This window comes from Mus pahari, chromosome 5 (genome assembly GCF_900095145.1).
Source record: "Mus pahari chromosome 5, PAHARI_EIJ_v1.1, whole genome shotgun sequence".
Taxonomy (NCBI): Eukaryota; Metazoa; Chordata; class Mammalia; order Rodentia; family Muridae; genus Mus; species Mus pahari.
The window spans coordinates 107,254,538-107,267,159 of NC_034594.1; the positions used below are offsets into that span (position 1 = coordinate 107,254,538).

The 12,622-nt window shown below is 40.4% G+C and overlaps 1 protein-coding gene across 6 annotated transcripts in view; it reads right to left on the bottom strand.

Moving 5' to 3' along the window:
- Mdm4 (MDM4 regulator of p53) overlaps window positions 1-12,622 on the bottom strand; it is a 35,390-nt gene that overhangs the window by 19,692 nt on the left and 3,076 nt on the right. For 2 of the 6 annotated variants that reach the window (XR_003843869.1, XM_021197530.2), the window contains exons 2-5: window positions 7,103-7,210; window positions 6,215-6,292; window positions 4,620-4,753; window positions 2,560-2,615 (exon numbers count right to left, since the gene is read on the bottom strand). Coding sequence is in view for 4 of the 6 variants with exons in the window: in XM_021197530.2 (XP_021053189.1) it covers window positions 2,560-2,615; window positions 4,620-4,753; window positions 6,215-6,292; window positions 7,103-7,180 (346 nt within the window). In the remaining 2 variants the exon portion in view is untranslated. Of the gene's footprint in view, window positions 1-2,559; window positions 2,616-4,619; window positions 4,754-6,214; window positions 6,295-7,102; window positions 7,211-11,131; window positions 11,238-12,622 lie in introns of those variants that run through there. The other 4 variants (XR_003843868.1, XM_021197531.2, XM_029538490.1 and 1 more) reach the window with 3 other exon arrangements.

Genomic DNA, 12,622 nt, shown 5'->3' on the forward strand with positions numbered 1-12,622 from the left:
ATATATCCTTGGCTATCCTGGAACTCACTTTGTAGACCAGGCTGGCCTTGAACTCAGAAATCCGCCTGCCTCTGCCTCCCGAGTGCTGGGATTAAAGGGGTGAGCCACCACACCCGGCTGGTAAAGAACATTCTAAACCACTTAGTACTTCTTCCTGTCTCCCTGAAACTGAGTAGCTAAGTAGCCTACACCAGCCTGAAACTTTACAGCCCGACTCTGCCTCAAAAGTAATGGACTGCAGGTGTTCACCATCATGTCAGGATTGTGTCTTTTAAAGTACAAAATTTTTTCAGAATGAGAAGTTAAATAAAAAGTAAAATGTTGTAAGAACTTAATACTCAGAGGGAAAACGTGGGTCCAAAAACTTGGGAGGGTGAGCAACTTGTGTTAGGAGTCCAGAAAGGTGAGGGAGTGTGGCAGGCTGGCTGTGCAATCATGGCCAGTGACCATGAGTCTTGTACTGGGCAAACCACTGACTGGACTGAAAAATACCAACAAAACCCTCTGCTTCTTTACCTCCAGAGCCTCCTCAGATGATGCCTGGAAAGATGAACTGAACATATAATACACTACAGAGAAAGATTTTGCAGAAATAGTACAAGAGGAAAATAAGGGAGGAAAATGTCAGAACTAGCTATACTCATGCTAAATATTCAGAAAACAAATTTAACAATATACAAAACAAAATTATGAAATCCTTCATGTATTTCACACTATCAATGACTTTCCAAAGAATATTTTAACTCACAAATGACTGAATTTCAGTAAAGCTGCCTCTCACTTACAAAGCCCCCCATGTCAACGTCTTTCAGTGACATGAAAAGATTCAGGGAGAGGCTTTGCAGTCTGCTTATTCCCCGAGCATGACCAAAGTCTAGCAAGGCAGTAGCATTTGGACAGGGTTTCTCAAATCTGACGGGAACAGAAGAGGACAGCTTCAGCCGAGTGAGAAAGAGTGTCACACACATTTCAGTACCATCTCTACCCTGACACTTTGGAAACCAGGCTCCAAACAGCTAGTTTCCTCCTTCTAACTAAGAAATTCAAAGCAGTATTTAAAAGGTCTGGGAAGGGTCAAATGGGCTTACAAGTAACAGTTTACTGAGCCAAGTGTGGTGACTCATGCCTGAGATTCCAACATCGAGAAGGCTGGGAGAAGCAGGTATTTCCAAGTTTAAAAGTTAGCCTGGAGTACATAGCAAGTTCCAAGCTACCTGAACTACAATGTACACCATAAATAAGTACACTAATGTGTTTATGTAAACAAAATTATTAAAGTGAAAATTTCTTGGGAGAACCTTTATAATAGATGGATCAGAGCAACACTATTAAGAGCCCACATCGCGTGTGAAAAAAGGGCAGGCTTACATAACTAATATGCGACAGACAGGGGGATGAGGGTGGGGGTGGGAGGGAGTTCAAAGCACCATCCATGAAGATCTGGCAGCAAACATTTAAACTTGAATCTATTCACTCATTAACACAACCGCAAGGATATAATCTGTCAATTCTAGAACACAGGCAACCCTACAGGAAAAGTTACAATTACAAATCTTCAATAAATATGGTGAAAGCCAAAAGGAATATCCTACACCACAGTACAGTGGCCATAGTAAAATTACTGAATATTGTAATAGCTGAAGTGGAGATTTTGAATGCTTCCAACATACAAAAAAGCTAAACTTGAGATGACGAGTATGTTAGTTTGCCCTAATTTGATCACTGAAGAGTCTACATGTAACAAAATTCTCTCTCTCTCTCTCTCTCTCTCTCTCTCTCTCACACACACACACACACACACACACACACACACACACATGCACACGCACATGCACACGCACACGCACACACACTCCCACACGCACATACACACACACAGGGCAGGTTTAAGCTTTTTGATTTTTGCAATAAACCCAATGCAATGTGTGGACTTTGGATCATCACCTGAACAAACCAAAAATAAAAAGTATTATTACTTATGAGTACAGTAATGATGTGGTTATGTTTGAAGGGAAAAGGTCTTTATCCAAGAGATTTTTTTTTTAAATATATCAAGATAAAGCAGCTATATAGTGCAATGTTTATAATTACTAAGCTTAATTAAGCTGGACCTGCCTGCCTCCACAGACCACAAAAGATACCTACTAGGAAGACAGGGGAATGCACAAATTCAAGGTCCGCCTTTGCTACAGAGTGAATTCAAGGCCAGCATAGGCAACTTAGGAAGATATTCTCTCAAAATAGTAAACAGAAAGCTAGAAACATAGGTCAGTGGTGGAGTACATAAATACAAGGCCCTAGGTTCAACCCCTTGTGCTGCATAAAGAAAAAAACCATTATATCTAGGATATAGACAGCTTTCCTCTCTAGCTTCGATACGACTGAATACATCAATGAGAACTTACATAACAGTAATATCATGCTGGATGACAGACAGTTGTATGAACATCCCTCCAGTAATGTCACAGATAGCACTCCATTTCATCTTGACCCTGGTTCCCATCATTTGCTTCCTTAAACTCAAAGTTTCAATACCAACTGAAGAAACATAGAACGTACCTGTGTTAATAGAGGTTGATGTAACAAGATTCTTTCTTAGCATGTCATAGAGAGGGCTGTAAAAGAAATAATATATAAATATTTGTCATTTTACATTATATATTAAATACACCTGTGGTACAATACTTTCCTACTTTCTCTTAGATATACAGGCTACTCTTTTTTCCCCATATTTTTTTTTTCTTTTTTTTCTTTTTTTTTGGTGTTTTGAGACAGGGTTTCTCTGTATAGCTCTGGCTGTCCTGGAACTCACTTTGTAGACCAGGCTGGCCTCACAATTTTTTTTAAAAATAACTTAAACATTAAGGAGAAGCTAGGCACAATAGTGCTTGCCTGAAACCCCAGCATTTGGAAGGTTCAGTATGAAAGATCAAGGTCAAGGTTATTCTTAGCAACTTACTGATTTGGAGCCTACCTTAGGTTCAAATGTGAACCTATTTTAAAAAAGCAAAAAGAAGGCCGGGCATGGTGGCGCACACCTTTGATCCCAGCACTCAGGAGGCAGAGGCAGGTGGATTTCTGAGTTCAAGGCCAGCCTGGTCTACAAAGTGAGTTCCAGGACAGCAAGGGCTACACAGAGAAACCCTGTCTCGAAAAACCAAAAACAAAAAAAAGCAAAAAGAAAGCCAGGCATGGTGGCATACACCTTTAATTGCAGGGATGGGGCAGGAGGGGGGGGCGGGGGGGGGTGAGCAGTGCAGGCAGGGGGATAATGGGTGAGGGCAATTGGATCTGAGCTTGAGGCCACCAGCTTGCTCTACAAAACAAGTCCAGGACAGCCAGGGCTAGTTACACCAAGAAACCCTGTCTCCAAAAAAAAAAAAAAGATACAAAAGATTGTCTAGCCCCAGCTAACTTATCCTCAATAAAAATTTGATCAAATTTTATTTTATTCATTACTGGTAACCTAATTGGGAAGATTTTCTTTGAAGATTATTTTTTTCTTCTAAATGTCAAGTTTTGCATTTTTGATTAAAAAAATGAAAGCATGACAGGAAGTTTTATCAATGTTAAGAGAAAATAAAATAAGCTCAGGCAGCTGACGAGATGGCTCAGTGGATAAGGAAACTGACTGCTCTTCCGAAGGTCCTGAGTTTAAATCCCAGCAACCACATGGTGGCTCACAACCACCCACCATGAGATCTGACGCCCTCTTCTGGAGTGTCTGAAGACAGCTACAGTGTACTTATTTATAATAATAAATAAATCTTTGGGCCAGAGAGAGCAGGGACTGAGTGAGTGGAGTTGACCAGATGAGCAGGGCTGACCCGAGTGAGCAGAGGTCCTAAAATTCAATTCCCAACAACCACATGAAGGCTCACAACCATACAGTGTACTCATATACATAAAATAAATAAATCTTTAAAAAAGAAAGAAAGTAAGAAAATGAGCTCAGAAAAAAGCAATCACTATATATATAAAGGGCAGGGGAAACAACAGAAGGTGATGGTGGGGTGGAAAGATGGCTCAACTGAAGAGCATTGACTGTTCTTACAGGGAAACAACTAACAGCACGCACATGGTGGCTTATGACCATATGCAACTTCAGTTCCAGGAGACCTGACACCCTCTCCTGGCCTCCTTGGGCACCAAGCACGTTCCTGAGCAGACATATGCATGCAAGCAAAACACTCACACACATGAATTAAAACTTTAAAAAAAATTGTAAAGAACACCAGCTTGTGACCTAGTGACACGACTCCCTCCTGTTCAACCAGATGTTCCCCAGCCATTAGCCCTCTAAAACCTGTCACAGCTCAGCTCACATTCTGCTTCCTCAAGGAACCTTTGACAGGATAAATCCCAGCCATTCCCCATTTCATGTACTACTCTCTACAGCTCTTACTGTCATGCTATTTTACCATGTATGAAAAGGATTACTATTCTGTATGTTCCATCAAATCAGACTGTCCACACTGCAAACCATTGTACTGTGCATATATCTCACTGGCTATACAACATATGTAGCTTTTAAAACATTGGCTAAAGAAAAATAACCTCTACAGACTAAGTGAGCAGGTATAAGCACTCAAAGATACATAAACCCTCACCCTTTTTACCTTGGATCTTTCACAGAAAAGCTCTGACATCCAAGTAGATCTCCCAAAAGATCTCCACCACAGTATACCATATGTTGCTCCTGTTGATCATAGAGCTGCTTCACCATTATATACTGGCCTAGATAGTGCATTACCTAAATGAGAATAAAACACCATGAAATGATATGTCTGACTCCTACTAAAACCACAACTACCTTGAGTGGCTGAGATATTTTGCTAGAGAAAGACATGCAAGACCACCAGTATTTGGATGCTGACACAGTGTATGCAATCCCCACACGGGATAGACGGTTCCTACACTAGGTCCATCCACTCATCCATCAACAGAGCCTGAGCTGACAATGAAAAAAGGCAGCAACTTCGTATTCTCCTGCAGTGTCCAATGTTTAATAGACCACTAGTCATAATACAGAAACCAGAATCTAGGTCTCTCACAAAAACATAGTCTACCTGGCTTTTTCCTTTCAGGTTTCAAAAACTCACAACCCTAAACTTGAAAAGTGCTCTTTTACATGTAGATGAAGCATGTCACAGAACCTTTTTTTAAATCATCTAGGCTGATACACTGACAATAGACCTGGATAAATTTTATTTTATTTTTTTTTTTTTTTAAGATTTTTATTTTATTATATGTAAGTACACTGTAGCCGTCTTCAGACACTCCAGAAGAGGGAGTCAGATCTTGTTAAGGATGGTTGTGAGCCACCATGTGGTTGCTGGGATTTGAACTCCGGACCTTCGGAAGAGCAGTCGGGTGCTCTTACCCACTAAGCCATCTCACCAGCCCCTGGATAAATTTTATGACAAACGGGGAGAGAATGAAAGGGGAAAGGGAAGGAATTAGGGAGATACATCTACTGATGTACTTCTAATGTTTCATTCTTTAATGCTTCATGCTTTATTCTTTATTCCCTTCTACCCTCCCACCCTGACCCTGGAATGTTTCTAAAAGTAGATTACAAAGTACCAAACTTCTTTTTCAATAGTTACGTTCTTGTTAAATATCAAAAGCAAAAAAAAAAAAAAAAAAAGACATCTATAATCTTAGTATTACTGATAGATGTAGCACTTTGAAGGAAAAAAAAAGTCTGTTAATTTTGTTTTCTGCTTAGGAAAAGGTGGAAGGTTCTACTATATCAAATGCAAATTGTTTGAGTACATTAACATTTGAATATTGTATTCCACTTAAAAAATTCAATGTGCTGGTTTGAAAAGAAAAAAAGCTTCCAGATGCTAAGTTATTTAAATCCTAAACATTCAAAATGACTCAATGCCCCCAGAGTGCCTGACAAACACACAGTGATAAAGTTACTGCATCAGTTCCTTCCTGCATCAAGGCTTATAAGCTGTGACTTTTTTTTAACCTACATATTTTTCTTTGTAACTCCAGGTCAATGAATCTGTGAATGACCACATATATAGAGATTTCAAAAGGAAGTGTGGAGCAAACAGGAAATTCACAAGGCAGCCCTTACAATATGAAAACTGTCCTTTCAGTAGTACAGCGTCCTTTCTTGGCACTAATTTCAGAACTGTGTATATGATGGCCTCTATTCGACTGTTCTTAAAACTGGGAACTGTCCCTGCCAGCTTACCTCTTTCATGGTGAATACTTCCCCCTGCGCACCTGCTGCATGCAAAATCTTCAAAAGCTGCAGTTTTGGTCGTACCTGCTATAAACATAAAACATTAAGACATTTCCATGTACCTAAAGGGCCTGAACTTACTATGTAGTAAAGGATGACCTTGATCTCTGGACCCTCCTGCACAAAACTATTAACATTTCAATTAAATTGGTTTCTGACAAAAAAAAAAAAATGATGAAAGAGATCTTCAAAAAAAAAAAAAATTTGGAGACACTGCTGTCTTTCTGATAAATCTTTTACAGCACAAAGTATATTCATACCTACAAGGATGACAATAATAATAAATTTTTAAGGAAAATAGGTGTTGGCTTGAAAACAGGATAGTTAGAATCTCTGCACTTATGGTGGAAATAAATGGTATAACTGCTGTGGAAAAAAAAAAAAAAAAAAAAAAAAAAAAAATTTCAGCCCTTGGATAAAATGGCTCAGTAGTTAAGAACACTAGCTGTTCTTGCAGGGAACCAGATTTCAAGTCCTAGCATTCACAAGGCACCTCCCAACTGTAACTCTAGTTCCAGAATACTCTCTTCTGGTCTTGCTTGGCACCAGACACACCTGTGAGGCACAGACATACATGCATACAAAACACTCGTATGCACAAAATATTTAGTTACATTCCGAGGTAGCTATTAAAAATCTGAAAGCTGGCCGCCGTGCATGATGGCGCACACCTTTAATCCCAGCACCTGGGAAGCAGAGGCAGGCGAATTTCTGAGTTCGAGGCCAGCCTAGTCTACAGAGTGAGTTCCAGGACAGCCAGGGCTATACAGAGAAACCCTGTCTCAGAAAAACCAAAAAAAAAAAGAAAAGAAAAGTAAGATGTCTGGTAGCGATTACCTGACTATTTTGTTCCGAAGAAATTCTGCAAGCACTGTCAGATGCTGAACACTGGGCCGAGGTGGAATGTGATGTCATTTTGGCAGTGAAGACTCCACAGTTAGCAAACTAAAAGGGAAAAACATATAAAATTGTAAAGTAGAAAATTTTGTCTTTAGCACTTACTAAGAGCTGGGGACTAGAGAGATGGCTCATCGGTTAAGAGCACTGGCTACTCTTTCAGGGTACCTAGGTTCAATTCCCGGCACCCACATTGCAGCTCACAACTGTAATTCCAGATTCTAGGGGATCTGACACTCTCAGACATGCAGGCAAAAGACAATGCACATAAAATAAAAATCAATTTAAAAGGAAAAATAAACAAGCTGGGCATGGTGGTACACACCCTGAATACCACCAGTACCCAGGAGGCAGAGGCAAGGGGATCTTTGAGTTCAAGAGCAACCTGTTCTACACAGCAAATTCAAGGACACCCAGAGCCTATATAGAGAACTTGTCTCCTAAACAGAATAAAAGACAAAACTGCCAGCAACATTACATACACACACACCCGCATAAATGCAAAATACTCACAATGAACTGAAATTCTCAATTTTCAAATCCAGCACAAAAGCCAGAGACCAAACCACCCAAGCCTCTGTCCCTCAGGTGAATCCTGAGACAGGTTTGGGCATGTCCCATCTTTAATGCTGATGCTAATGAATACATTGTTTCTAGCTAGTTGCAAGTCAAATTTACCATCACTGCTTCCCTATTGGCAATAAGGTAGACTTACTGAGCAGAGTGATTAAGAGCTAGGAGACACCCACAGCTGGAAAATCACCAAGTTTCTAAGACCACAGGCCATCAAGCCTGGACAAGAAACCCCAGGAAAGTAAGTATCAAAGTTTGCCTGGAAACTGTGGTAGGACACACTGGCAATCCCAGAACTTAAAAAGCAGGAGGCTTGTCATAAGTTCAAGGCCAGCCTAATTTTCATGGTAAGACCCTCTCAAAACAAAACAAGTCTTTAAAAATACATTTCTAGGGCTGGTGAGATGGCTCAGTGGGTAAGAGCACCCGACTGCTCTTCCGAAGGTCCGGAGTTCAAATCCCAGCAACCACATGGTGGCTCACAACCATCCGTAACAAGATCTGATTCTGGAGTGTCTGAAGACAACTACAGTGTACTTACATATAATAAATAAATAAATAAATCTTTAAAAAAAAAAAAAATACATTTCTACAGCCGGGCAGTGATGGCACACCCCTTTAATTCCAGCACTTGGGAGGCAGAGGCAGGCAGATTTCTGAGTTTGAGGCCAGCCTGGTCTACAGAGTGAGTTCCAGGACACCAAGGGCTACACATAGAAACCCTGTCTCGAAAAGAACAAAAAAAAACAAAACAAAACAAAAAACAAAAAACATTTCTGCCATCACATACTGGAACTTTTAAATGTATAAAAATCTGCAAAGAATGACCACTGCTACTGCATAGGGCCATGAAGGGTAGGGTAGTCACAATGGCCTATAATTCAACTCCAAGAATCTTTTCATCATCTCAAATATAGTTTCATTCCCTTGTTTTATTCAAAGTGGAGTCCTAGGAAATATATAATTGGCTTACTTGCTTAAAAAAAAGGAAAAAGAACATTGTATGTAACTTGGGAGACAACTGTTTGATTGTGTTTACTTAATCCTTCTCATACTGGAAGGGATGAGATAGGCTGATTCCATGACAGGCTTCAAAGTAACAATTACTGAGACTAAGCCTAAATCTGTTTCCAAGAACTAGACAGGTCCAGACAAGCCCAGACAAGTCAGTTACTAAAAAAAACCCCAGGCTTAAGGCAACTAGTCAGAAGCTGCCCCACCACAGCTTGAGGCAAGCACAATGGGTCAACAATAGTTTCCAGCCCCACACTCCAGTAATGTTTCTAGAATTTCCGAAGAGATGGACCCAACAAGTTAAAATAGTTGTCACCTACCCCAGAACTGCCCTAATGTGATGTAAATTGGGCCTGTTAATGGGGAGACCTCAGCATGCTGGACTTCTAAAGAATAAAACACTGTTTACATAGCCTGGGCCATGTTTGAAAACTCTTGAGGTTTCCAAAGCCAGGGCAAGGGGTCTTAGCCTGCCACCTAAGAGGCAGGTTCTAAAGCTCTTAGCAATGCCTGCCTATGTGCTACCATGCTCCCCTCCAAGATAATGAACTAAGCCTCTGAAACTATAAGCAAGCTCCCAATTAAGTGTTTTCCTTTATAAGAGCTGCTTTGGTTATGGTGTTTCTTCACAGCAACAGAACATAAGTGTCCAACCTCCTGGAGTTACAGGTAGTTGTAACAAGGATGCTAAGATCTAAACTCTGGCCCTCTCAAAAGTTAAAAGCAGTAAGCACTCTAAACTTCTCTCCAGTTCCTGATCTACTTTCAGTATAATTTCATTCCAAAAAAAAAGAAAACAAGAATTTTAAATTTTTTTTTTTTTTTTTTTTTTGGTTTTTTTCGAGACAGGGTTTCTCTGTATAGCCCTGGCTGTCCTGGAACTCACTTTGTAGACCAGGCTGGCCTCAAACTCAGAAATCCACCTGCCTCTGCACCACCACGCCCGGCTAAATGTTTTCTTCTTGTTGTTCACTTTTTGTTTCTGTTTTCAGGCAGGGGGTAGGAGTCCTTACTCTGCAGTTTATGTCCTTGAACTGACTACAAAGTCAGTTTGACTACTTTCTAAGAGTTAAGACTACAGGAATGTATCACCACTCCTGGCTTTGGGGATTTTTATAGAACCTCAAAATGCTAAAAATGTATATGGAAGAGTTAAGAGGCTAAGAATGCAAGTCCCTTCCAAAAGAACAAGAACGGAAGGACTTGGCCTTCTAGATAGCCAGACTTCTAAAAAAAAATCCCATTTAATGGGCTGGAGTGATGATTTAAAGATTCAGAGCACGTGCTGCTCTTGCAGATGACCTAAGCTCAGCTGCCAGCACCCACAAGCAGGTAGCAACCATCTGTAACTCCAGTTCCAGAGCACCTGATGCCTTCTTCTGGCCTCTGTGGGCACTGCTTACACACAGTACATATACACACAATACATGCAGGCAAAACTGCCATACACACACAATAAAAATAAATAAATCTCTTTTTAAAAGTCTAGTTGCGGAGCTGGTGAGATGGCTCAGCGGGTAAGAGAACCCGACTGCTCTTCTGAAGGTCCAGAGTTCAAATCCCAGCAACCACATGGTGGCTCACAACCATCTGAAATGAGATCAAATGTCCCCTTCTGGGGTATCTGAAAACAGCTACAGTGTAATTACATATACTAAATAAATAAATCTTTAAAAAAAAAAAAAAAAGTCTAGTTGCTACTAGATTGGTTTGCTTACCCTAGTATAGCTTTAGTCTGATTCATTCATTTAAGGATTTAATCAAAGATGTGTATCTCTTATGCTGTACTGGCTTGTCATCTGTCTTTTTAGTGGTTATGATATAAGGATCCTTTGCATCTTAAGGAATTCTGTCTTAAAGCATATTTAATCATATATTGATATGATCATACCAACTTGCTTTTTGTTATTACTTCCAGGTATGTCTTTTCTCAATCTTACTTCCAATGTTTGCAAGTATTAGCAATTTTTAGTATAAATCTTGCATATATTTGACTTTGACATTTCTTTTTAAAAAGACATCAGAGATGTGCACAAAACTTTACTTCTAGCACTCCAGAAGCAGGGGTAAGAGGAGGATCTCTGTGCGCTCAAGCCTAACTTGATCTACAAAGCCAGAAGCAGGCCTTCACAACTATTTAGCAAGACTGTCTCAAAATAAATGTAATTAATTTTTAAATGCAAAGGCCGGAAAGATAGCTCAGCAGTTAAGAACATTTGTTGTTCTTAGATCCTAGGTTTGGTTCCCAGCACCTACATGGCAGCTAACAACCCCCTGTAAATCCAGTGCTGGCCTCATCCTCTTACTGGCCTCTAAGGGTACTAGGTACACACATGGCACACAAACAAACATATAAACAAAGTACACAGACAGACAGCCTACCTTTAAAATAGAAGAAGAAAAGGCCCAACGAGTCACCCTCTAGCCCTACATCACTACTCAGATCTTTTCCCAGGGAAAAGAAGTTCATGATAGGATTTGGCAAGACCTAAAGAGGAAGAGGTAAGAAACAGAGGAGACTACAAATCATTCATCATCTGACAGAGGTTTTTTCCTCAACTCTTGACAAGCATGGGTTTTTGCAATGACCTTATACATATCTGAAAGGCTAGCCATAAGGGTCCCAGCAAGATGGGGTCGCCGATAAAGATTCTTGCAGCCAAACCCAACAATCCCCAGGACCCCTAAGTAGGAAGGAAAACTGACTCCCAACAGTCGCCCTCTTAACCACTACAGCACATACAAAACAAATAATAAAATGTTATAAAAATATAGAAGGCAGCCGGGCATGTGGCGCACACCTTTAATCCCAGCACTCGGGAGGCAGAGGCAAGCGGATTTCTGAGTTCGAGGCTAGCCTGGTCTACAGAGTGAGTTCCAGGACAGCCAGGGTTACACAGAGAAACCCTGTCTCGAAGAAAAAAAAAAAAAAGAAGAAGAAGAAAACCAAAACAGACAGACAGACAGATGGCTTTTGAACCCAGCACTCGGGAGGTAAAAGGCAGACAGATCTCTGAGTTCAAGGCCAGACAGGACTACACAGTGAAACCCTGACTCAAAAAGGAAAAAAACAGAAAGGAGAAAAAAAAAAGCCAAACAGATTTGGACAGCACATGCTTTTAATTCCAGCACTAAGGAGGCAAGAAAGATGGGCAATCTCTTTTGAGTTCAAGGCCAGCTGAGGTTACATAGCTAGACCCTCTCCCAAAAATAAAGTCTAGTAAAAATCAAACAAAACAGTCTTCACATAATATTACTTTGTTAATATTAAAGAAACCCAAATTCTCACTGCATGCTCCCTAGGAGCACACCTCCTTCAACAAGAACCCATCTCTCTATCCGTCCCAAAACAGTTCCACCAGCTAGGGAATCAAGCATTCAAACATATGAGCCATTATCATTAAAACCACCACAGTGTGTATTAATGACTGTTAGGAGGGTGGTAATTATCCTTACACTTGAAGGTTTAAGGTGAATCAGAACATGGGGCTGCTTCAGATTGTCTAAAGAATAACCTACAAATACAACCAATGAGGACCCAGCTAAAGAAGTGTATCTGACACCCACTCTGGAAGTCAGTCTGGTGGTTCCTCAGAAAACTGGACATAGTAATACCGGAAGATCCAGCAATGCCACTCCTAGGCATGTACCCAGAAGATGTTCCAACTTGTAATAAGGACACATGTTTCACTATGTTCATAACAGCCTTATTTATAATAGCCAGAAGCTGGAAAGAACCCAGATGTCCCTCAACAGAGGAATGGATACAGAAACTGTGGTACATTTACACAATGGAGCACTATACAGCTATTAAAAACAATTAATTTATGAAATTCTTAGACAAATAGATGGATCTGGAAGATATCATCCTGA